Here is a 26,455-nt window from a genome sequence, read left to right as displayed (position 1 = left end):
GTGGTCAATGCCAGGTGCCCCAGAGGGAATGAACACGTAATCATCAAGTGACCCATTCCCTGTCGCTCATTCCCAGCTTCTGGCAAACAAAAGTTAGGGACACCATCCCTGCCCATCCTGGCTAATAGCCATTGATGGACCTATCCTCCATGAATTTATCTAGTTCTTTTTGAATGCTGTTATAGTCTTGGCCTTCACATCATCATCTGGCAAGGAGTTCCACAGGTTGACTGTACATTGTGTGAAGTACATCTCCAAATGTATTGAACAATTTTCATTTCTTGGCATATTCCAGCAAGTTACAAATGATATAAAACTATATATATGCACTAGAGGAGAAAATTTTTTAGATGTAACTTGTATTTTAGAAGAAATTAACATCTTTCAACTAAGCCACTGCATTTATTTATACTATATCTATATCTATATCTGAGACAGCTTTTACAGTCCAAGAAGCATTCCTCACACAGTGATTTTTGGGGACCTATAGTTCGGGTTGCAAGGATTTTTATCAGTAAAGATCTGTAAATGTTGACTTCACCATATAAACACCCAAAAAACAAATACTTCCATCAATAATAACTGAAATATAGATAAACAGCATTTTTTGCAATTTGCCTGAGAACTTATTAGCATTTGATTTAAGGATATTTGTATATTTTTACATGTGATGCTGACAATTTGTGTTTCAACAGTTATGAAAGCTTTTAACTTTTTGAATCTTGATGTCTTCAGTCATTAAATTATTTTCTGCCCCCCCATAATTTCCTGCAACTGAAAATTTAAATAGACAAAAAATTTAAACATGCTTAAAATAAACATTGATATTATCCATCAAAATTATTTAAAAATTAAAAATCAAATTCTGCCAAGCCTACCTACAGTAGTGATGGGGATAATCTCATCTTGCTTCTTTAAAAAAAAAGTTTATTGTCCTTTTTCTTACAAAGATAGGCAGAAAAAGGTGAACTGAAGTAAACAGATGGCTAAATTGGAAAGTTTGTCACTAATTTTTCCAAATTAATACTGGCTATTCACAGTCCTCCAAACACTGAAACAGGGCTGACTCTTTAGGTTTTGTAAAAAGTGACAAAGAGTCCTGTGCCACCTTATAGACTAACAGACGTATTGGAGCATAAGTTTTCGTGGGTGAATACCCACTTTAGGTTTTGTGAAACTCCTGACCGCAGATCCTTCAATTCTGGGGAGTACCCCAATTAAATTCACAGCTATGAAGGGGTATTGCCAACCAGGCTCCTACAAGCAGCCAGTATAATCTCTGGAAACACAAAAGAGGGGAAGCTAAGTAACAAAAGGCAGAACGGTCTAGGGGACGAATTATGAGATGTATTTACATTTAATACTTGGCACTTAGCTCAAATCCCTAACCGTTATACTACCAAAACCTTATTTTTAATGTTATTTAAACCTGACTTGCCAATTACCACCCTTAATTAGTTATATGACCTATGTTACAAAAAAAACCACCCGAAAACAAACACCAAAAAACTGAATTTCAACCTTTTTCCTCAGGACTGCCCCCCCCCATCTCCCCCCTCCCCCTCGCCCAACACACACACTCCTTTAGAAATGTACACATCTTATTAAGATTGACCAATCATACTCTAAAAATGTCCCAGAGTCTTTTATGTAGTTGACAGGCTACATTGCTATCAAGCCATCTATGTAGAATTCTTTCCATACAGATTTCACTTTCAATTAATGCCCTAAGTCCAAGGAATTGGGGGTAAGGGGGTGCCACTATTATTTTGATGTTACAGACTGTTGCCATACCACATCATATTAATGTATTACTTTTTCTTTTTCGAAGCAATGTTTCATGAGAGATCATTTTACATAATCAAAATAAAACATTCTGTACCTGTAACAGAGAATTTGCACCTGATACTTTCAAATGTACTCGTTTTAGCTCACCAAGGGCATTAAACACCAAAGTAAAAAGATAGCGAGAAAATTTTAACCTTTTCTGCCTTTAAGGATATTTTGTATAGACATGAAAGACAGACATTTCAGCTAGAATTTGAATTTTTCTGGAACTCTACATACTGTGTTATGACAATTCTTATTAAACCTCTTAAGGATATCATGACAAGTAGTCATTCTGTAAAACGAGAATGGGGAAAATCTGCTAAAGAAAAGTTTATATGTATAATTTTAAGATTATATACAGCCCACACTTTACATGTAGCGTCCGTTTATGTCCAACCAATGCGATTGGTGAGGACATCAATGGAAGTTGCAAGAGCAAATAGAAGTCAGTATATATAGTACACTATACTATAATTTTGGTTTTGGTTTGTCAAGTGTGTACATCTTTAAGTGACCATGGCGATCTGTTAGATGATACAGAAAAAATTACCTATTTGGATATTAAAAGGAAAAAAATAGCTATAGAAAATATTTTAGCCTCCTAAGCATTAAAGGTTACCTATTTTCGAAACAATAGTAATAGTCTCTCTTTAGCTGTAAAGTTTACTGCAAGTGGGCCTTTCCTTAATTAAAAACAAAAACCAACACTATCCAGAAGATCTGATATAGAAAAATTCTGTGTCTTACAAGTCAAGTATGTTTGTCTAACTGTGTCAGACAGTCTTCACAGTGGGGTATTCCCCATTCCATACCAACTTGGATGCATACTGTATCTTCAAGCTCAGACTTATGTCCGCCACTCAGGAAGAACCCTCCAGACAAAAGATTCCAAAGCTCAAAAATATTTACTGTATAAATATTAAGAGGGGCAAATCAACACGAACCACTTGCAGGAAAACTGATAAGAAATGTAAGGGTTTCCTAGAGGAATATACTCTCCCCTTTTCCAATTACTTAACAAGTGAGCAATAGCCACACAAAATTCTGAACATACTGTAATCCTTCAAAGGAGGATCAGATTGTCTGACATGGAGAGTCCTAAAGAGAAAATTCACAGGTAAGGCAAATTTTCCCTTCTCTGGCCCCTCCACAGCAGACTACCTTCATGTAGAAAGCAGTTAATCATCCTTAGGGAGGGAAGATTCAATTGAGCTATGCACAAGTTGGAAAGGAACTTAAGGAGGCACCCCCATTTACCAACTCTACATCTGCAGATGAGAAGACAATTGAGAAGTGCAAACAGACCACCACATGGTGGTCTTATAGATCTCACTTTTGAAAATGTCCATTCTGTAAGAAACTAGCTCCATTATTACAATGTGTCGGAGATGAACTATTACAATTTTCATATTCTGATATTATAAAAAGATTTGTTGATGATGATGTTGGTTTGCTTTTATTTTATTTGAACTTTGTGTCCCAGGGATGAGTGAGACACAGTTCTATTGAATCTACTTTTCTGAATAGCTCAAACACTGATTTTCCCAAGATGTTAGCCTTCCACATGGAGGCCATTCTGAAGCTCCCCCTCTTAGAGAAGTAGGATCCTCAGAATTAGGGAAAACCAAAGCTAATAACTGATCACATTCGACAGTTTCCCATGGAAACCCAGCCGGAGTCTTCCTACTCTCAGAAATGACTGCAGTGGTCTCTTTCTAATGTATCTTCTCAACACTGGAGGAACATCAATTTCAAAGGAAATGCCTAATGAAGTAACATACTCTGGAGTCTCTCACTGGACGGAAGGCCTTTATTTTCCCTTCTTCTCATCCACGTCCTGGCCTCAATGACTGCTTTGTATCTTTACTCCCCTAAGAGCCTATCAACAGATGATTTATAAGGTTGACATCAAATGGAAATGTGTTTCACAGTCATCATATGAAGAGCTAGTTCATGGGCCACTATGTTATAAACTCTACAATGTAGAGTAAATCTTAGTCAGTTTAAGCATTGGTCCCAGTAGGAACTACTAGGAAAATCTACATACGAGGCATCGGGTTGTTATAAGGGCATTCTAGTAGAGATCAGTCCAGCATAATCTGTGGTCCTAGCCAATATTGCCAGAGTTGAAGTCCATGTATCCAAGTTTTGTCTGAATGATAATCCTATTCTCCTCTGGTCAGTTCCTAACAAAGGAGTACTCCGAAGGAGTACTTCTTCATATGGTACAGCTGTGTCCCCTTGACTAACAAGGCTATAGCAGGCTCTGCCTTATGGAAGAGCAATGAAGTCTTTTAGTGCATGTGAAATTTATGAATTTGCATGTTAGGACATTTTGCCTTAATAGAGAATAAATACCCCTCCTTAACCACACCCTTATACTGGATGAAGAGGCATTACAGGACTCTCTCAAGTTAACAAAAATTTGTGTTTTTTCCTCCAAAAAACACAGAAGCCTGCAAAGACAGATCCCCTGCCCTATGCATCCTTAATTCTGGGAAGTCTAGATGAGTGACTGCTTTATCTTAATCCAAGCCCTGACTTCAGAGATTTCCCCTCAGCTTTAGAGAATATTTGAAAACTGACTCAAGAGGTTTTTAAGACATCAACGGGAGTTTTGAAGGTAATGGAATAAGCCAGTTTACAGGAGAAGTGAAATTGTGTGCTGCCCCTTTAAAAGCTTGCTGAGTGGCCTTCTCCTTTATTGGTCCCTGGGCCAAATCCCTGAGGGAACATGGGGGAGAGTTACAACAGAGACTTAAAAGTGAGAGATGAGAGGCATGTTCCCTACAAGTTTCCCAAAGGAAAAGAGCAGCCATTTTTTAATCTCCTGGGGGACCCATGGAGGTTAGAAGGGGAGAGAAGGCATACTCATCCTCCAGGGAATATGAATCATTTGGACCTCCTGCCCACTATTACTTGGTTCTGGATGAGTGGAGTCTAGTCTCAGAATGGAGCTTTCCTGAAGCCTGTTCAACCATCTTGGTATGAGCTTTGCTAATACACAAATTGCAAGTAGCGTTCCCTTGCAGCCTTCTCAACTGCCTCAACATAGACCTTGCCTACACCCCAACTGGCAGCTTCATCTTTGCCCCCAGAAGCCTAACGAGGGGATTAACAATGGGGACATTTCTTGCATTCAGTTTTCCCTTGCTGCTTGCCTTAAGCTACACCTACACTACAAATCAGGGGCATGATTCTCAGTTCGCATATACGTACTCGCAATAGCTTGATAAGAGCTAGTGCAAGTATAAAAAGTAACATAACCATGGTTGCACAGGCAATGGCAGCACAGCTTTGCTGTGCCGAGTACAAACCCACCTCGATCCTGTGGGTACGTACTCAAAACAGCTGTCCCTGCCCATGCTATCATGGGTACACTGCTATTCATACTCTCTCTAGCTCTCTCTGAGCTACAGCGAGTATGCCTACACGAGCCGGGAGTTATACCTGGAGGTCGTAATGCAGCTGTATCCCGAGGGAGATGCCACCCACTAAATCCTCCTTGGAAACCCCCTTTTGTGTGGAAGTGGAGGGGGGGGGGGATTGTAACAGTTACAAGGAGAATAACCTTGAAGCCAATGAAGAAACAGAGAGAAATGTAGTTATTTTTTTAAATCTTGTGAAGCGTCCTGCTACAAAAGGAGACCTTGATTCTGCCATCTGTATAGTTTGGAGGAAGAGAATTCTGGATAGTTCTTCTTGAGGGGCAGTCCTGAGTAAAAGAGCCAAAGATCTTATCTGCCTCCATTTGCTGTGGAGACAGAAAATGGTGAAGATTCTGACATTCCAGGGATGGAAGAATTTAAACTTCTGACTGTGCCCTCTCATACAGATGAAACCTACAGAACATCGGAAAATACTATACATATCAGTTTTGCAGTCAGTGTTTGATAAAAATGTCAAAAACAAAATTAGTTAATGTACTAAATGTTCTGTACTAAAACTGATGTTTTTGTTTCATATTTCAGTATCTACCACCAGCTAGACAGGGAGTACTAACAATTTAGATAAGGAAGTAGTTCACACAGGAGCTGCAGAGCTCCTGGGGAGCAAGAAATACTTTTGAGAACATGTGCCCATAATAGTTTAAACAAACAATTGAGCACCCTGCCGCCGCCGCCTCCCCCCCATATTAGAACATAAGCATCTAAATTTTTAAATTTTATAAATACAATTCTAAAATCAAAAGCAGACTAATATTAAAACCTATCTCATATCAGCTTTTTTGTTTACCAGAGGAGCCCAGTAGGTGTACAGGTAGCCTATTTTCAATGCTGGTACAAACTGTGAGCAGGACACGACGAGAAAATAGAGATTCAAGAAAAACTTGAACTGTTCATATAAAACCTAAAATGAAAAACAAAAGAAAAACAGAAAAAATTACTTAAAATTTTATTTCAGGAATGTACATGAAAAAATGTTACTTTTTCCATAAGTATAAACACGCAGTATAATGAAGTTAATAAAATTAGTTCATTATCACTTTTTATAGGAACCATTATGTACAGAGAAAATCATTTAAAATTACTTAAATACTTTCCCCCACAACCCATAAACAGCAGCAATCACAGGCATAACGATCACTGAATTTTCAAGATGTATTATTTTCAATAATCTCTAGTATATCTTCATCTATCTAATCTGGATTAAATTACAGTAAAATGGTTTGCCCTGGAATTAACTCAAACTATCTGCAATCTGTCCTACAGCAACAACATTCAAAAACCAATTATGATTAAGGCATTTTAGAGTTTGTGGTCCAAACTTGAATTAAACTGATTTTTAAAGACAGTAGTTTCTTTTCCTCATGGTATCAATACAAAGCAAAATTAAGGTTGTTTGGGTGATCTAATTTTGCATATCAGTAACTCCATGGTCCCAACACAGGGAGTATGTCAGCATCCTGGCTGAAAACACTACTGTGCTCCAAAAAGCCACAGAAGGCAGAAAAGCCTCTGGGAATAGTTATTAGCTACTATAGGGTACAATAGACCTGAGGTTGCTGATTTATACTGGGAACTGAACTAGTGAGCATGAACATGGTATTCAGCTACCTTTGTTCCCTCTTTTCAGATTCCCTCTCCAAGCAAATATCTTCATAGGCAGAATAAAGAAATTACATGAGAACAAGACTGTTCAGGGGAGTCATGAGGACATGAAAATTTTATGAGACACTTTTTGGCCTTGTGTAAATGTAACAAGATGACCATAAAGTAAAATTTAGAAGCTTTAATATTTAGGTCCATATTTATTACAATATACATGATACAACACAGGTTCTCATGAGAAAATATTTCAAAGCAATATTTTGAGTGTTTTTTGTTTTATTTTGTTTTTTTGCTCTGCTAAGTCAAAGTAAAACACTGATAATATCTTGCTCGGTAAATTATTCCAAATATATTTATTTTCAGTATGAAACTAATAAACCATACCCATATTTGCCAGTGGTGGGATTGCAAATAGTACAATTACAACTAAGTGCCAGATGCACTACAACATTATGGAAGTTTCAACAGAAGTCATTCAATAAGTACAACATTTATTATTAACTTATGAATACTATTAATGCTTACAGAGAAAAGTTACATAAATTATTTACAGTACTGTACAGTGCTGTAATTGTTAAAATGATAAATAGCTATGCTGGAGTGATATTGTGTTTATGTTCACAATAAAACATTTTCCTTTGATGTCTAAAATGTTTGAATTATTTCACAAATTAATCTCGGCAGGGTGATTAGCTTTTTTCTTCTCACCAGTGGTTTATTTAAAGTGCCCGTTAGCATAAATTAACAGTTAAAAAACTGCCACTCTTCTTTAAAAAAAAAAAAAAAAAAAATCAAAATAGGATTCCTACTGTGCAATTATAAAACATTTCAAAGTACCATATCTTCTTAGGAAAAGAATCTGAACTGTGCTATCTCCCTCAACAGGTAACTGTAAAATACGGCTCACCTTTACAGGCATCAGGAACATGCCTTGTGACAGTCTTAGTAATATACATGTATATTTTTAACCACAACAATCAATAGCTTACCATATACTTAATGAACTTTGTGACCCTTATGAAAGTATACACTGTGTAACTAATCTGAGTATTTAATAATTTAAGCCAAGGAAGAAAAAATTGGACTGATTCAATAAAGAAGAGAATATTTATCTGCATGAGGTAATTGACATTTTATTACCCTGACAAAAGATAGGTCTTAATTATGGAGCCATTACTTTTTTGAGTTTTAATAAAGAGACATATTGGATATCAAGCATTTGCCAGCTACTGGATGAATGTGGTTAGAGGTATAGGCTCAATATAAAACAGGTATGATTATATTCAATTCCTTAAATTCAAAGGATAAAACATTTCTGTATTGAAACCTACAAGACAATTTGTTAATACAAAAAAGGACTCCATACAAATGAAAAATGTATTAGTTAAAGCTTAACATCCTTTACTTTAGTCACTGAAACATTTCTCCTCAAAAGTTGTATTTTCAGCAAAACTGATAAGAAATTAAAAAAAAAACAATGAAACAGCTACTCAAAACATTTGTAAAGTCAATTTGTAATTTATGCAAAGAATGAACACTGAAGGCAAAGAATTCACTGAAATCAACTCTGTTAAATAACAAAAAACAATAAAAAAGCCACACTGTGACCTTTGTTTTTAAATAAAATGGCAAACATTCCAGTCTGCAATAGCAAAAAGTACTTAAAATGTGCATTCAACGTATAAAATAATTCTGTACTTTAAAACCACAATATGTAAAAACAGATCTGAAAAGACAGCACATTAATTTTAAACTAGGTCTTGTTAACATTGTCCTTAAAATAATTTAAGAGCAACCAAGCCCTGTTATTTAAATGGAAATTTTTTCACTATTTTATTTATATTTATTATATGTTACTATACGCACTCACTGCTGTTAAAGACTTCTGCATAAGAGCATGAACCTTCAGTTATTTATTCCTCATTTAAAGTCAACCCTCTGTGACAAAATAATCATTTCCACACAATCAGCTGTGCTAACACAGAGAGGATTATAACTTCTAGTGAGGAATAAAGAAATGCAAAAGAACATTTATCCCTGAATTTTAGAGAGCTGCATGGAATTCTAGCTACATGACTCATTGAATTACATGCAAATTGCACTTCTATAATCTGGGCCACTTTGAAAATACAGTGAGATTAGAAACAAAAAGTCTTACACTCATGTAAGGGTCATCACTAATAAAGAGAATGAGAAATTAAATACAGAAAGTATGAAGTAGGTAAGAATATCTATTTCTTCAGACCTTTTTTTTTTTTTTTTTTTTTAAGACGCCATAAGGGGCATAAACTAAGCCCACTTTCAAGCAATTATTAGTAGCCTTACCCCAGGTATAAATGTAAAGAAATTGTATTTTTGATTTTTTATAGCATTTCTTGGATATTTTTCTTCACATTTTTCAGGACATCCAAGCCATACTGTACGAGCTTTTAGCTCTTTCTTTCTTCGGCAAATGTTTATAAGCCAGTCACAGCAACTGTAAAGAACAAGAAATATATGGTTTAATTTTTAAAAAAAGCTATTCTATGCATTATGCCAATATTTTCAAACCTGGAAATCTGAAGTTAGGAGAATATATTTAGGCCCTCAGGTTTGAAATTTTGGCCTATGTCTATATCATAAATAAAGAGTTGATGGTTTCAATATCTAGTGCAGGTGCAGAGTATTTCTCATACTTAGCCTTACCTGTAAAAATTATGTGTTGCTGCTATCACCTTCTTAACAGCAGGCTTTTCAAGATAAATCTGCTGTTTATCTGTTACTCACTTTCCCTCAGGGAAATGAACTCTAGATTTTGATTTTTAAAAACTAATCTTTTTGCTGTAATTGAAATACAGCTTAGTTACGGTCTCTGCTGAGATTTTTACTCATTCATGCTGCTACACATATTCCTTAAAAAATATATATATATTTTTTAAGTCTAAATGTGACAGATCATATGACCCGAGCCATGAACAAGTAGGGCTCACTGCTAGCAGGTTTAGAAGTCCAACTGACTGATGAACCCAGGCTTTTTGTTTCGTTTAGAAACCAGACTGAATTAAGCAAAAATGGTAGCTTTGAGCATCCAAAGTATAACCATAAAAAACAGGGCTTTTCCAGATGGTATTCTCCTCTTCTTCTAATGGCAGCCACCCTCAACTCTTCAGAGGACAGTAATTTTTTAGTGTGCTGGAGTAATTACTTCACCACAGCTGTCTCAAACCTAATACCCTAAAAATCCCTTCACTTAATTAATGCAGTTGTGTCTTTCCTTCATTCAGTCTCAGCTCTCTCCCTGCCAATTGCTGGCTATGTTCCATACTAGCCAACTTCTAACCTGGAATACAATAACATATTCCCACACAAAACAACTGCATTAAAATGGAGTTAAGTTACTGATATGTACTCTCAAGGGTAAAACGCATTAAAGGTACATTGTAGTAGGAAATTCAGTTTTATAGTTACATTTAAAAGAAATCCTAGCATGTTAAAGTAGGCATGTACAGTAAGGTATCTAAACAACCTTAACTCTGCCTTGGAATGATGGTATGCAATAACCAGATGATTACAATCAAGACATTTTAGTGTTTGCTTTCCCAGATTAAATTAACCTAATTTTTAAAACATATTTTTTCACCTCATGGTATTTCTAACAAAGCAGGGGGTCAAGGTTGCTTCTGTGCATTTTCGAATTTCTTTTAAGGTCTTGTCTGCATGGCGAGTTAGTGCACAGCAGGCTGGGGAGCAAATCTACAGCACTCCAGCATGGCACACACTACTTGACTGTGTGAAACCTGCTACCACGCACTGAAAGTTCCCTACTGTGCTTTGTTTACAGTAGGGAACTTTAGTGAGCAGCAACAGAGTCCATACAGACAGTGTATGACACGCTGGAGCACTGTAGATTTACACCCAATTGCTGTGCAGTAATATATTGTTTAGACATCCCTAAGTATAATCTTAACTCTGAATTATCTCGGTCAAAAATACTGGGTTTGGGGAGCATTACAACATCCCAGTAATATGTTTTACACTTAAAATGAAATTAAAGTTGCAAGTACAGCTAAAAAGCAACAGAGGGTCCTGTGGCACCTTTAAGACTAACGGAAGTATTGGGAGTATAAGCTTTCGTGGGTAAGAACCTCACTTCTTCAGATTCACGTCTTGCATCTGAAGAAGTGAGGTTCTTACCCACGAAAGCTTATGCTCCCAATACTTCTGTTAGTCTTAAAGGTGCCACAGGACCCTCTGTTGCTTTTTACAGATTTAGACTAACACAGCTACCCCTCTGATACTTAAGTACAGCTAAGTAATTTAACTGAGTTTTTTCTTCGGCAATTTCCATAGTTTTTTTTAATTATTAAAAACTCCAGACCGTGTGTGCATGCATATAAAACTTTAAAGAGCAGATTCACTGGTATACCAAAGCAACCAGGGAACACCAGTGTTAAGCCTAGGTATAAGCTTCTCTTATTCACTACAGTAGAGCAAATTCACCCAAGTGTTCTAGCAAACTTGACCTTTAATTCTCAATTGTCTTATTAGTTTAGAGGGCTATGTTAGTGAGACTAGCCCTGTGTGAATGTGAGGCAGGGGAGAGTCCAGTCCCCCAGTTCCTGAATCCCAATGTCTGCGAGTGATAAGGGCTCCTCCTGAGCTCCTGTCTTGGATCCCTGGCAATGCTGTGCCACAGGGCAAAAAGGAGCCAAGGCAGCAGTGACAGGAGAGGGAAACCTTCATGCACCAATGTCCAAGCCAAAATGCCCAAGCCAATCTTTAAGTGCAAAACAACTCAACCGCGACTATGGAGACGTGGCCAGCACCTCCATAATTATAAAACAAACACTAAAAAATTTCTTATGGAGAATAACAGTGGTAATTAAAAAAAAATATCTGACCTCTATAGGGAGTTCTCCATTCAAGAGGGAACTGCAGAGGGCAGATGAGGTAGTAGAGAGGGAGAAGGCTGGTAAGGTTTCTCCCCTGACTCAAAAGGAGTGCACATTGAAAGTGAGGTCCTGCACCGAAAAAGGCAACATGAAGGTTCAATATAGGAGATGACCTTCTAACCTCAGTGGAGGACGATGGGCCTCGTCCAAACATATTAAACAGTGCACATGAGCATTTCATTCTGGATGGAAGGACGAGTAGGAGGGATGAAGTTTTTTAGGTTGATGCCAGCCCTGGAGGGAAAAAAAGAGTCCTGTTTCCTGAGAAGAAGGGGTACTGAACTAAGGCTAAACTAAATTATGCAGGATGGAGGAGAAGATCTGCTAAGTAGAAAAGTAGGAAGGTTCCTAATGTTCTTTGCCATAGAGAAGAAGGAACTAAGGTCAGGGCAGCACTCCATACACATGGGGATACTCTGCTCTGGGACTCAATACTAGGGAGTGCCATATCCCTTAAGATGGAATGCACAAAGACCCAGGAAGAACTTCAGTTTACTTGCAAGTAGCTTTTAAGATGCCATATAAGCGTATTTTATAGAACTGGACCATGTTTCTTAAAACATCTATGCAGTAAACTTACCAGACTCAGTGATGTGACACCTAGTTCTCTCTCCCAGGCATAGCAATAATATAAATCATTTTGTGATATTTAGCTAACTGAGCAGTACAAAACCATTGATATCATTAGGAAGGACACAAACCTCAGTAAGGTAATTGCACATAGAAATTTGTTTTTTTACATTGACCGTCCGCAGGCATGACCGCGCACAGCTCCCAGTGGCCGTGGTTCGCCGCTCCCGGCCAATGGGAGCTGCGGGAAGTGGCGTGGGCCGCAGGGACGTGCTGGCCGCCGCTTCCTGCAGCTCTCATTGGCCGGGAACAGCGAACCACAGCCACTGGGAGGTGCAGGCAGCTGTGCCTGCAGACGGTCAATGTAAACAAACGGTCTCGCAGTCTGCCACCGGATTACCCTGACGGGCCACAGTTTGTCTGCCTTAAGGCATTTACAAATATAATTTTAAACTACTGGGGAAGCACAGTACCAGTATACAAGAAGCAGGGAGGACTGACCATTTTTCTGGATGGGATGCATCCCATCCAACGAATTGATAGACCTTTCCATTTAAGGTCCAGGTACACTTATGAATGAAACTGAATGTAGTTGGCCTTATAATGTTGGAACTGATAAGGACAGACAGTTATTTTAAGACCAAAAACTAAATTAAAATGGAGCTAAGGTTGAGAGCATTTACCAGTAATTTCAACAGTAAACCCATTAGAGGGATGTTGGAATTATCCCAAAAACAAGCAGTACAAACAAAGGAAATTCAGAATTAAGGCTACATTTAAAGAAATCCTACACATTAAATGTATGGAAATACATACTTATGCACCGAAATAACCTTTACTTTGCTGTGATTGTTGACACCATGCTGTGTCCATACATTTATTCTTTGTGATCCCAGATTAGATTAAATGTCTAAAGACAATAGATTCTTTCATATTTTTCCCCTCATGGTGACACTACAGGGCAGAGTTAAGTTTGATTACCCCTTTACTGTGTACTTCCATATTTACAGCTGGATTTTTGTTAAGAGTGTAGGGCTATCGGGGTGATTGTATTTTTTACCTTTATATGCTATTTAAGTAATGGCAAAATATCGTCCTGCTTTAGAAATCAAAATAAATACTGCAGTTTGCTTAGACTGAAAAATGCTAGGGCCAGCCCTGATCTATATAGTCTTGCTATGAGTGCTGGAGGATTGAACTAGATGACCTCTTGAGGTCCTTTCCAGTCCTATGATACTATGATACAAAACCATTAGGGGAGATCCTAAGACAACACGGACTGCCATGCCATCAATAAAACAAAGCTCTACAATCCTCGGTCTTCCAACAAAGACAATGCTATTTCCTTGGTCCAATGGAAAACAGAATATGGATGAAAGACAGCTAGCTCATGCTCACTCTGTGTAAAACTGACATGGATCTCATTTAAGGAAATGGTGTGTAGATAGTGACTGGCACATTAGAAATCTTATATAAATAGAAGGCTGAAAATCATAAATGAGCAGACACACATAATATTGATTATCATTTTACGTTGAATTAAGATAGGGTTACCATATTTAACAAATAAAAAAAGAGGACCCTCCACGGGGCCCTGACCCCGCCCATTTCCCCACCCCCAGCCCTGCCCCAACTCCGCCCCTTCCCCGCCCCAACCCCGCCCCCTCCTCCCTCCCACTCCCAGCCACGCGAAAAGGGCTGCCCGAGCGCTACCGGCTTCACGGTTTGCCGGGCAGCCCCCAGACCCTGCGCCCCCGGCCGGCGCTTCCCCAGCGCAGCAGAGCCCGGGAGGGGAAGCGCCCAGCCAGGGGCGCAGGGTCTGGAGGCTGCCCGGCAAACCGTGAAGCCGGTAGCGCTCGGGCTTTGGGCAGCCCCCATGCCTCCGGACCCTGCGCCCCCGGCCGGGCACTTCCCCTCCCAGGCTCCGGCGGCGCAGGGTCCGGAGGCATGGGGGCTGCCCGAAGCCCATAGCGCTCGGCTCTTAAACAGAGCCGAAGAGTCGGGGAGGAGCAGAGCCGCCGCGGCCGGAGGCTCTGCTCCTCCCCTGACTCTTCGGCTCTGTTTAAGAGCCGAGCTGCCCGAGCGCTACCGGCTTCGGGCAGCCCCCATGCCTCCGGACCCTGCGCCGCCGGAGCCCAGGAGGGGAAGTGCCCGGCCGGCGGCTGGGGTCCGGAGGCAAGGGGGCTGCCTGAAGCCCATAGCGCTCGGGCGGCTCGGCTCTTAAACAGAGCCAAAGAGTCAGGGGAGGAGCAGAGCAGCCGCGGGAGGGGAAATGCCTGGCCGGCATTTTTCCCGGACATGTTCGGCTTTTTGGCAATTCCCGCCGGATGGGGGTTTGATTGCCGAAAAGCCGGACATGTTCGGGAAAAACCGGACGTATGGTAACCCTAATTAAGAGGTGTCCCTAAGTACCTGAGTAAGAAAACATACAATACTCAATACTAAAACTATACTATTGGTCTACATGTTGGAAAACGTGTAATTAATGGTATTATAGAAATGATTATATATAATATGGGAAAAGAAAGGAATTTTAGCTTTTGAATGCATTTCTGCTGATGCAGCTCTTCAGAACTTAACTGAAACAGCTTGAGGGTTGTGTGAAACCTGATTTGTGTCTTGCTTTGTAAAACCTTCAACTGTGTAAACAGCAGGGTGAAACAGAATGTCTTGAGGGAATTGTTTACTTCTGGTGCCAAGACAAACTAACAAGTAAAAAACAAAGGCCACAAAAACAGGCCAGTAAGATAAAAACAACTGGATGGAGCCAGTAGGATTAACAGCAGATAAAAGTAGACAAATAAAAGTAAGTTTTAGTAGGGTAAGCAAAAATGTATTAGTTTAGGTTAGTTATTGTGATTTATGCATAAGAACATTTTAGCCAGGTGTTCAGAATAGATAGCTACAGAAATGAGGTAACTTGGTAACTGAGGGTATGTCTACACTACGAGAGTAGTTCGATTTTAGTTAAATCGAATATGTGGAATCGATATTACAAAGTCGAACGTGTGTGTCCACACTAAGGACAGTAATTCGACTTTGTCAGTCCACACTAACGGGGCAAGCGTCGACATTGGAAGCGGTGCACTGTGGGCAGCTATCCCACAGTTCCCGCAGTCCCCGCTGCCCATTGGAATTCTGGGTCGAGCCGCCATTGCCTTCTGGGTAAAAAAATGTGTCGAGGGTGGTTTTGGGTAACTGTCGTCATCCAACCGTCACTCCCGCCCTCCCTCCCTGAAAGCGCCGGCGGGAAATCAGTTCGCGCACTTTTCTGGTCAGTGACAGCGCGGACGCCACAGCACTGCGAGCATGGATCCCGCTGCGACCATCGCTGCAGTTGTGGCCGTTGTCAACGCATCGCAGCTCATCATCGACCTTTCACTGAGGCAGATAGAGAGAAATCAGGCGAGGAGGCTACGGCACCGGGGTGAGGACCTGAACTCCGAGAGTAGCACACGCCTGTCTGAAACCACGACACCCAGTGCCGAGGACATCACGGTGGCAATGGGTCTTGTGGATACTGTGGAACGGCGATTCTGGGCCCGTGAAACAAGCACGGACTGGTGGGACCGCATAGTGCTTCAGGTCTGGGATGAATCCCAGTGGCTGCAAAACTTTCGCATGCGGAAGGGGACTTTCCTCGAACTGTGTGAGTTGCTGTCCCCTGCCCTGAAGCGAAAGGACACCCGGATGCGAGCAGCCCTGACTGTCCAGAAGCGAGTGGCCATAGCCCTCTGGAAGCTTGCAACGCCGGACAGCTACCGGTCAGTCGCGAACCAGTTTGGCGTGGGCAAATCTACCGTTGGGGTTGTTGTCATGCAAGTAGCCAAGGCAATCGTGAAGGTACTGCTGTCAAAGGTAGTGACCCTGGGAAACGCGCAGGCCATCATAGATGGCTTCGCCGCGATGGGATTCCCAAACTGCGGTGGGGCTATAGATGGGACTCACATCCCTATCCTGGGACCGGACCACCAGGCCAGCCAGTACATCAACCGAAAGGGCTACTTTTCAATGGTGCTGCAAGCACTGGTGGACCATAAGGGACGTTTTACTAACATCAACATTGGATGGCCGGGCAAGGTTCATGACGCTCGCGTGTTCAGGAACTCTGATCTGTTTAGACGGCTGCAGGAAGGTATTTACTTCCCGGGCCACAAAATAACTCTTGGGGATGTGGAGATGCCTACAGTGATCCTCGGGGACCCAGCATACCCGCTAATGCCCTGGCTCATGAAGCCCTATACTGGCGCCCTGGACACAGAAAAAGAACTGTTCAACTACCGGCTCAGCAAGTGCAGAATGGTGGTGGAGTGTGCTTTTGGCCGTCTCAAGGGGAGATGGAGAAGCTTACTGACTCGCTGTGATCTCAGCGAAACCAATATCCCCATTCTTATTGCAGCTTGCTGTGTGCTCCACAATCTCTGTGAGAGCAAGGGGGAGACCTTTATGGCGGGGTGGGAGGTTGAGGCAAATCGCCTGGCTGCTGATTACTCCCAGCCAGACAGCCGGGAGATTAGAAGAGCCCAGCGGGACGCACTGTGCATCCGGGAGGCTTTGAAAGACAGTTTCCAGACTGAGCAGGGTCACCAGTGAATTTTAAGTTTGTGGACTCAGAACCTGAACTTGCCACCGTTTCTTTACCCAGTTACCGTTGACTATCCTCTCCAGTTACATACCCCCTTCACCCCCTTCCCAAAGAATAAAATCTGTTCTGTTTTGTTAATGAACACCGTTGTCTTTATTACTGTTTTCGCGGGAATGTTTTAAACCTGGGACGCAGACTGTGGCGGGGTGCGGGTTTAGTGTTGTGATGCAAATGATGCTTCTAAACTCCAGGAATGACGGGTTCCGCAATGGTGGACTGGTTGTTTCAACAGAGCCCTCCTGGGCGGGACAGCGTGTATGTGTCGGCTATGTGACTGTCTGGCAGGGGGAGGAGGGTTACAGCTCCCCTGCTGCGGGGCTCTGTGATGCATTAGATCTGTAACTGCCCTCCCCCGCCACAAAGTCACAGAGCAACCCCCCCCCCCCCCCGAACATGAAAACCACCTCCCATATTGAACAGGGTCACTAGTCACTGCACTGGGTATGTGTCCTGATCCTGGACCTGACCCCGCCTCTGTACCCTGGTAAAGGTGACTGTCCTGTCCAATTACCATGCCCCTTCCCCTCGTTCAGACAGACTCTCCTCCAAAATAAAATCATGGAAACAGTAATTAACAGAAACGAATATTTTATTATGAACCAGACATGAAACGTGGGGGTTGAAACTTGCACGGGGGCTTCTGTGAGGTGTGTAGGAAAGGACTTTTAAAATTTTGGGGAATGAGAGCCTTCTAGTGCTAGAGCAGTCTGCAGGGGTTGACTGAAAGTTTTAACGGCCCTTGCCGCCCCTCCTTCTTTGTACTTTGGGTGAGGGGGGTGTGGGACTTGGTGGCGGGGGAGGGCGGTTAGAGATAGACTGCAGCGGGGCTCTGTCCTCCTGCCTCCGGTCTTGCACAACATCCACAAGGCGCCGGAGCGTGTCCGTTTGCTCCCTCAGAAGTCCAAGCAGCTTTTCAGTAGCCTGCTGGTCCTCCTGACGCCACCTCTCCTCCCGTTCCATGACTGCTCGGTGCATTTGGGACAAGTTCTCCCTCCACTGTGTCTGCTGGGCTGCCTGGGCTCGGGAGCAGCTCATTAGTTCTGAGAACATGTCCTCCCGCGTCTTCTTCTTCCTCCTCCTAATCTGCGCTAGCCTCTGGGAGTGTGCTGACAGGCTGGGTTGGGAGACAGTCGCAGATGTGTCTGTGTGAATGGGAAAAATGGAGTGAATTCCTGAGACAGATAAATGAAGTTGTGTACAAAGAACCTAGTCTTTCTCTGAACAAGACCATGCACTGCACCTCTCACATGCGCACTCAGGACAAGGTCGAATTTTCGGCCCTCGCCTTCAGTGCCTGGGGTCCTGCAGTGGTCTTGCAGTTATCTGAGAAGCGTGGCAGGACACCTGAACTTCTGTAGCGTGCAATCATGGTAAGCCGTAGACTTCTGGCTGCTTAAAACTGTACTAGTAGCACTGGCCTCCTTTCACATTGAAAGCAATGCCAGTCTCTGCTGCCAGCAATCAGGACAGCATGAACTATGCCCCTGTCCCACCCCCTCGCGGCTGTTCCAGGGAAAGATCCCTGTATGCTGCCCCTCTCCCTCCACCGCGTGGCTGTAAAGCAGTCCCAATACTAACATTCCCCTCCCTAATTCAAAGCAGGGCGTAATGAGCGACATCACCCTGCTGAGGATCTCGGAGTCCCAGAGGGAAAGGATGTTTCGAGAAAGCCTTCAGAAACCCGGGCCGTTTGCCGCTATGCTCTGCAGGGCAATGATACCAGAGTATCTGATGGTGTCGTGGCGCGGTAACGTGTCCTACCACGGAGGGCCCAATAAGATCGCCCTACCCAGGAACCTGATGAACAGGCTGGAAATGTACCTTCATGAGACCTACGAGGAGTTCTCCTATGAGGATTTCGCCTCCATCCCCGGCCATATTGACCGGATTTTCGCGTAGGTGCACTGGGACTAAAGAGTGGAGCGTCGTGGGCAGCATAACCATGACTTACCGGACATTGTAAAAAAAATTTTAAATACTTGGGACTAAATTGTGAAGAGCCTAAGGCAGACAAATCATGAAAAACCCTTTGTTACTATTGTAAATATTCCAGTTTTTTTGCAGATAATTGTTTACATATTTAAGCACTTTAAGAAACAGCCATTGTTAATATTATAAATATTTCAGTTCTTGTAAAAATAAATGTTTAGATATTTAAAGCACTTACTGCTTGATCCTTCCCCTGATTCTGTCTCCGGGGTAAGGGATGGGGACGGTTGGTAGGGGATCTCGGTAAGGGTGATGAAGAGATCCTGGCTGTCGGGGAAATCAGCGGTGCCAGCGCTGTCGACTGCCTCGTCCTCCTCATCTCCTTCTTCATCTTCCCCGTCCGCTAACATGTCCGACGAGGAACCTGCCGCGGACAATATCCCATCCTCAGAGTCCACAGTCAGTGGTGGGGTAGTGGTGGCGGCCGCACCTAGGATGGAATGCAGTGCCTCGTAGAAACGGGATGTGTGGGGATGGGATCCGGAGCGTCCATTTGCCTCTTTGGTTTTTTGGTAGCCTTGTCTCAGCTCCTTGATTTTCACGCGGCACTGCGTTGCATCCCGGCTGTATCCTCTCTCTGCCATGGCTTTAGAGATCTTCTCGTAGATCTTTGCATTCCGTCTTTTGGAGCGCAGCTCTGAAAGCACGGACTCATTGCCCCACACAGCGATGAGATCCAAGACTTCCCGATCAGTCCATGCTGGGGCCCTCCTTCTATTAGATTGCACGGCCATCTCTGCTGGAGAGCTCTGCATCGTTGCCAGTGCTGCTGAGCTCGCCACGCTGTCCAAACAGGGAATGAGATTCAAACTGCCCAGACAGGAAAAGGAATTCAAATTTTCCCGGGGCTTTTCCTGTGTGGCTGATCAGAGCATCCGAGCTCGGACTGCTGTCCAGAGCGTCAACAGAGTGGTGCACTGTGGGATAGCTCCCGGAGCTATTACCGTCGATTTCCATCCACACCTAGCCTAATTCGATATGGCCATTTCGAATTTAGCGCTACTCCTCTCGTTTTGGAGGAGTACAGAAGTCAAATTTAAGAGAGCTCTATGTCGAACTAAATAGCTTCGTGGTGTGGACGGGTGCAGGGTTAATTCGATGTAACGGCGCTAAATTCGACATAAAAGCCTAGTGTAGACCAGGCCTGAATCAGGGCAAAGTTATGGAACAGGGTGACTGACCAGGGCCAAACAGAGGGGGGCCAGGAGGGCCATTTGGCCTGGACCTCAAGCTCAAAAGGAGCCTCAAATTTAGACACTTGTTAATTTTTTGGCATTTGATAAGTTTTGCAACTTGTTTTATTGCACATCCGTATCGGACCAAAATGAGACACACTCTCAGCTTAGAGCTGCAAATTTAAGCACATAAGAGATGTAATTTGGTAAAAGACAATTTTTTTGCACAGAAAAAGTCTAGAAAAGCATTTGTTAAATAAAAAAATATTTAAATTATGTTTCACTGTTTTTTTGGTGCCTTATTTTGTTTTCATGTGCCGTCATTTTTTATTTTTATTATGGCTAGGGGCCTCAAAAGCTGGAAGTGGCTCGGGCCTCTCTGGACCTCTGAGAGGGCCTGTGACTGACAAGAGAGTGGAGAAGACACAGGCGAAGAACACAGCAGAGACCAGAGATTTGAAAAAGTCACCCTGTCCCCTTTAGAGGTAACTTGATCAGTTATTTCTCTTGCCTTCTCCTTTTTTTGCATGTATCTGTGATTCATGGGTGGTGACAGTACTGTCGTAAAACATACAAAATAAATGCTACAAGAAACTGTTTAAGCTTAAATTGGACTGGATCTCATTTGTCACCCAACGTGTGATTAAGGCTGAGTCAGCATTAAACTGTATTTCATTCACACTGTACCCAACTTAGGTTACAGTGCACGAACTTTACCAAAACAGATTGATGCTGTAGGCATGAGTCTTCCAGAGCCACACTAGTTCACACCTTATGGGAGAGTCCCATTATATTGGGCAACTCTCCAAATCACAGAAAGCTTGGTTCTCTAGAGCAGTACTTACAGCCAAACAACTCATATTGCTTAAATGGAAGAGCAGGTTGCCTGTAGGGATAGAAGCTTGGCACAGCAGCTTGACTGACCTGGCAGCTAATGAGCAGGTAATGTTTCAAGAAGAGGGGCCTCAGACAAATTTTAAAAGATTTGGTTTAATTTTTTTAGAAATCTTTGATTAACCTCTAGTGGATGGAAACAGATCTCTCTCCTTTCCCCTCTCTGCCCCGCCTTCCTTCCTTTCCCTCCCTTCTTTTGTCTTTTTTTCTCCTTTTATTTTTCAAAAAACTAATCAATAAAATATAAATAACTTGACAAACTGATTTACACCAACAGCAAGTCATACCTATCACCCCACTTTTCAAAGTTATTTAAAAAGACACTGCTGTGCCCTCTGAAATGTTTACTCAAGAGAGTAAGTCTAATTTTGGACAAGGAGTAAATCTGGCTTTTGAAACATGAAAATTTATACTGGGGTTTAGAGAATATGCTAACAAACAAGAAGTACTTTAGCATAGAAGCACAGCTGATGAGTTTACAGGTAAGTACATTACAATGGTTAAGATTCAGAAAACTTCACAAGTGAAGGATAAGAGAATAAGATGATAAAAAATGCATCGTGTTTACTATTTCCATGCTAGTGGGAAGGGACAAATGCTTTGCTTTCTGATCACCCCTATTCCTTATAGTTTTCCAGCAACAGTTAGTATGGAGTGATGAGACACCTTTCTCTGAATAATACCTTCTTCAAAGAAATGCATATACCCAAGGGACAAAATTAGAGCACAGTCCAACATTACAGGATATGAAACTTGTTTTGTTACATTCCAAGAGAACACTTTATGGCAAACAGTAATTTTGTGCATGGAGAGATGAACAGATAAGCCACTAGGACTAATAGATGAAAACACTCAGTTTTTTAACTGGCCTTCAAGTTTGTATCGTGTGAATCAATTCTCGAAGTTAGTCTGTAAAAACCACAGTACCTAATCTGGTGTTCAACCTCATTTCTAGATGTATAATTTCTTCTGATGTTAAAGCCTTTTTGCTACCCTCGGTATCTGCTTCAGACTATGAAGCAACTGAATTATTCCCTTTCTTGCTACAGAGCATTTGAGCAGGAGGAAGCTCTCAAACTACTTATTTGAATTATATGATAGGAAAAAGGATAGCTGAAGGCAGTCGCCATAATGACCATCAGCTTGGTAAATACTGAAAAGTACAGACACAGGAATGAAGTTTGTGACTGGGAAACAATTGAGATACCTCTGATAACAAGTATTGATTGGCACATAGAGATAAGCATGCTTTAAGCCTTCAGATGCAAGAAAGTCTCAGCTGATGGAAATTATTATGGATTTGCCAGTTCCATTTTGAAATGTTTCTGGAACAAATGAGTTTTACTACTTTGGGACTAAAAGTCAGTCAGTCTCTGTGCAATTTATAACCATAACAGGAATCCCTATCAGTTCATGTGTAGACTTTAAGATGTCCATCTTGTAATCATGAGTCCTGAGCAGTTTAGGAGTACATTAACTCAGACTTCTATGCATGTCAAAATCCATCAGATCTTTGAGGAAATTTACAGTCTGTCAAAACCTGACAGTATTCAAACATTAAAAAATTCATATTTAATAAGTGCTAAAATTAACATCCTACGTCATCAGAAATTTTGTGCAGTAGATCTCATTAAGGGCTCATCAATTAAACAACTAGGCCAAGTCATTTTTCTAATATTAATGTATTTGATTACTTACATACGAACTGCTGGCAATCTCATAACATTCATTTTTAAGCGAAATTCCTGATTAAACAGAGATCCCCACTGTAATCAAAGACTGATTCCTGATATTGGTATTTTTGTTTATCTGACCTCTGTAAAGACCTACATACTAAATACCTAAATACTCCCAGGAATGAAAAACAACTAAAAGGTTTCGGCGTCCAGGAGACACCAAATATAAAACACAATTTTAAATAACAAAAGATGTTACATGCTATAAGCTAATTATGAAGACACAGGAAACCTTTTCTTTAAGGTTTAGCTATGAGTTTTACCATCTGGCTACAAATTTTAGTAACAAAATTAGGCAAATGTAAAAAAAAGATGAAAGACAGAAGTGTACCAACCCAGTTGTGTCAATACAAAAACTACGATAAACAGATGGGTTGAGACAGAAGGAGTTTCCTTTAGGTATGTCCATTAACTATCTTTTTTTAAAACCCAGTTCATAAAATTATACTGCTTTGTCTGAAGAAATAAAAAAATAAATTCCCCACAGCACTCACTAAATGCTATATTTAAAAATAGCAGCAAATGTTAAAAAGGCTCTCTATTTCACATACTAAATGTGTTTCTCTAAGTCAAAATCTAAAATCCAACTCTACATCCCTAATGCAACAAGTTTATTTTCTTCTCATTACTTTTACTGTACAAGCTTACTTGTCAGTAGCTTTTTCAAAACAGCATTTTTATCAAAATAGAAAGATAACATAAAAGCTCTGCATAGTTTGCAAGGGTTAGCTATTCCTTATTAGGTTTTAAGTAGCAGAAACTACTTCTCCAAAGAAAACATACTGTAATTATTGTACTCAACAGGTAGCTTCAGTAATCAGGCCAAAAGCAACACAGTCGTCATGTCATTCTTAAAAGATCAGCATTTTCCCATGCTTCTGCATAACAAATGTGTTGCAGATTAATTGAAAGTGTACAGGCCATCTTAGAGCCCAAATTAATCCGAGCATTTGATATCCCCCTCACTTCATATGGAAATGCCATTCAATGGCACCATTTTCATAGGGACAAAGTGTTTTTTGATAACAAGTGGAATGTAAATCTCATGAGAAAGAAATCAATCCAGCCCAAAGAACTCCAGAGTATTGATTTATGTGCATTATAATTTCACAAGCTTGAAGAGAATTTGTAAGTTAAGGGGAAAACGATTACATCCACAAAACGGCTGCTATATCACTGTTTTCTTTTTAACGGTATTATGAAAAAAGAAATAAGCAAAAGTTATACTGGTTACATTACGGTCTACGGGGGGAAAAGCGCATTTAAATCATGAATTGCGTTGCAAGTGGGAAAGGCAAAAATTCATCTTCACAACACGCAAATTTCCTAATAAAGTACATTATTTTATTCTGGTCAGAGCTCTTAGCAACATCTATACTGTAGTTAAAGGTTGTCCAAGGGTTTCCAAAGCACAGGGACTTATTCATATGCATTTAACTTAGTCAAACTTTCCACATTTGTTCTCTGCTAGAGTGATATTTTTGAAAGTTTGAGAAAAAACAGTTCAGACATTTTCAAACAAGACAACAGTAATCAACGACTTTTGACATACAAAAATGTTTGCATTTTTAAGAAGCCCAGTATTTTAAATATCAAGAGTTTAAAAATCATGAGGTGGAGCCCCAAAATTATGAAATATAAAAAAAAATAAAAATTTGGTCTGTCTTCTCCCTTTTGAACTCCCCATACCCACGTCAAACTTGTGTGTGACAATTTTACAGAGTTGCTAGATCTCACAAATTGACAGTGACCAAAGTGATTTTGGTTCCTGTGGTAGGTGCTCTCACTAGAGTACACAAATGAAATCAGGGCCCCATTGTGCTAGGCATCATACAAATACATAGTAAGGGACAGCCTTATTGTTTTACAGTTGGGTCTGCCACTCTCTGGACACAGGCAGAAAAATCTCTAACACTTTGATCTCCATCCTAAACACAGTTAATGTTTGCAATACCTTAAAGGGACAACTCACATTAACCAAATCAAAATAATAATGACCTTGACCCTACTGCAGGGTGTGTCTGCAACAGTAGTGGTACAAAGCAACAGAGGGTCCTGTGGCACCTTTAAGACTAACAGAAGTATTGGGAGCATAAGCTTTCGTGGGTAAGAACCTCACTTCTTCAGATGCAAGTAATGGAAATCTCCAGAGGCAGGTATAAATCAGTGTGGAGATAACGAGGTTAGTTCAATCAGGGAGGGTGAGGTGCTCTGCTAGCAGTAGAGGTGTGAACACCAAGGGAGGAGAAACTGCTTCTGTAGTTGGATAGCCATTCACAGTCTTTGTTTAATCCTGATCTGATGGTGTCAAATTTGCAAATGAACTGGAGCTCAGCAGTTTCTCTTTGGAGTCTGGTCCTGAAGTTTTTTTGCTGTAAGATGGCTACCTTAACATCTGCTATTGTGTGGCCAGGGAGGTTAAAGTGTTCTCCTACAGGTTTTTGTATATTGCCATTCCTGATATCTGACTTGTGTCCATTTATCCTCTTGCGTAGTGACTGTCCAGTTTGGCCAATGTACATAGCAGAGGGGCATTGCTGGCACATGATGGCATATATAACATTGGTGGACGTGCAGGTGAATGAGCCGGTGATGTTGTAGCTGATCTGGTTAGGTCCTGTGATAGTGCTGCTGGTGTAGATATGCCTCTCCAACGCATCATCAGTGATCTACAACCCATCCTGGACAATGACCCCTCACTTTCATAGACCTTGGGAGGCAGGCCAGTCCTCGCCCACAGACAACCCGCCAACCTTAAGCATATTCTCACCAGCAACCATGCACCGCACCATAACAACTCTAACTCAGGAACCAATCCATGCAACAAACCTCGATGCCAACTCTGCCCACATATCTACACCAGCAGCACTATCACAGGACCTAACCAGATCAGCTACAACATCACCGGCTCATTCACCTGCACGTCCACCAATGTTAGGACTTAATCTAATTTTAGGGGAAAGCACTACATTTTTTTCTGGCAGGCTGATTTAAGAAAAAAGGAAGGTGCACAGCAGCAGATGTTTGAAATGTTATATTAAGTTCCAGGGTGGCAGTAACCGACTGACAGAAAACAGATGAGGTGGTCAAAAATGTGCATAATAAATAGAATTTATCACATGAATATCACCACCACATCAATTTTATGCACATACATACGCACACATAATATAATGTATACATACATACATATATATATATACACACACACACACGGACATCCATATAAAACTAAAAGCATTTAATTTATTCTATGATATAACAAATAGCAGCATGCAACAAACCTGGCACAAAGGAATTTCCATCCACCACAAATAAACCATTCTAAGCCTCTCTTTCTGTGAGAAACTCTGGCTCTTGGTAAAGTATGGTAATCACTTTCATCATTTTCAAAGCCTTCTTCCGACATCATTAGTGGCATTTCATCCAAATGGGAGGATTCATCTTCCACTTGGTACCTGCTGAAGTTAAATAAATAAGAGCACTAAACAAAGGTAGATGGTATAATAGTGGTATATTAACTATCAATGAAATTCTGAAGATTGGTCTTAAATCCAAGGGACATGTTTCAGATTTCACTATATTGGAGATCTATAATAAAAAGTAATTTCAATCTTAGCATATGACGCATGTG

General features: G+C 41.2%; 1 protein-coding gene across 1 annotated transcript in view; it reads right to left on the bottom strand.

Moving 5' to 3' along the window:
- ATP9B (ATPase phospholipid transporting 9B (putative)) overlaps positions 1-26,455 on the bottom strand; it is a 292,171-nt gene that overhangs the window by 241,845 nt on the left and 23,871 nt on the right. Inside the window, exons 2-4 of the mRNA XM_065397949.1 lie at positions 26,106-26,282; positions 9,207-9,357; positions 6,067-6,180 (exon numbers count right to left, since the gene is read on the bottom strand). Coding sequence (XP_065254021.1) covers positions 6,067-6,180; positions 9,207-9,357; positions 26,106-26,282 — 442 coding nt within the window. The remainder of the gene's footprint in view (positions 1-6,066; positions 6,181-9,206; positions 9,358-26,105; positions 26,283-26,455) is intronic.

This window comes from Emys orbicularis, chromosome 2, assembly GCF_028017835.1.
Source record: "Emys orbicularis isolate rEmyOrb1 chromosome 2, rEmyOrb1.hap1, whole genome shotgun sequence".
NCBI classification, from domain to species: Eukaryota; Metazoa; Chordata; order Testudines; family Emydidae; genus Emys; species Emys orbicularis.
Note: the sequence above shows the minus strand (reverse complement) of the source record. Positions and strands in the feature narration are given on the sequence as shown.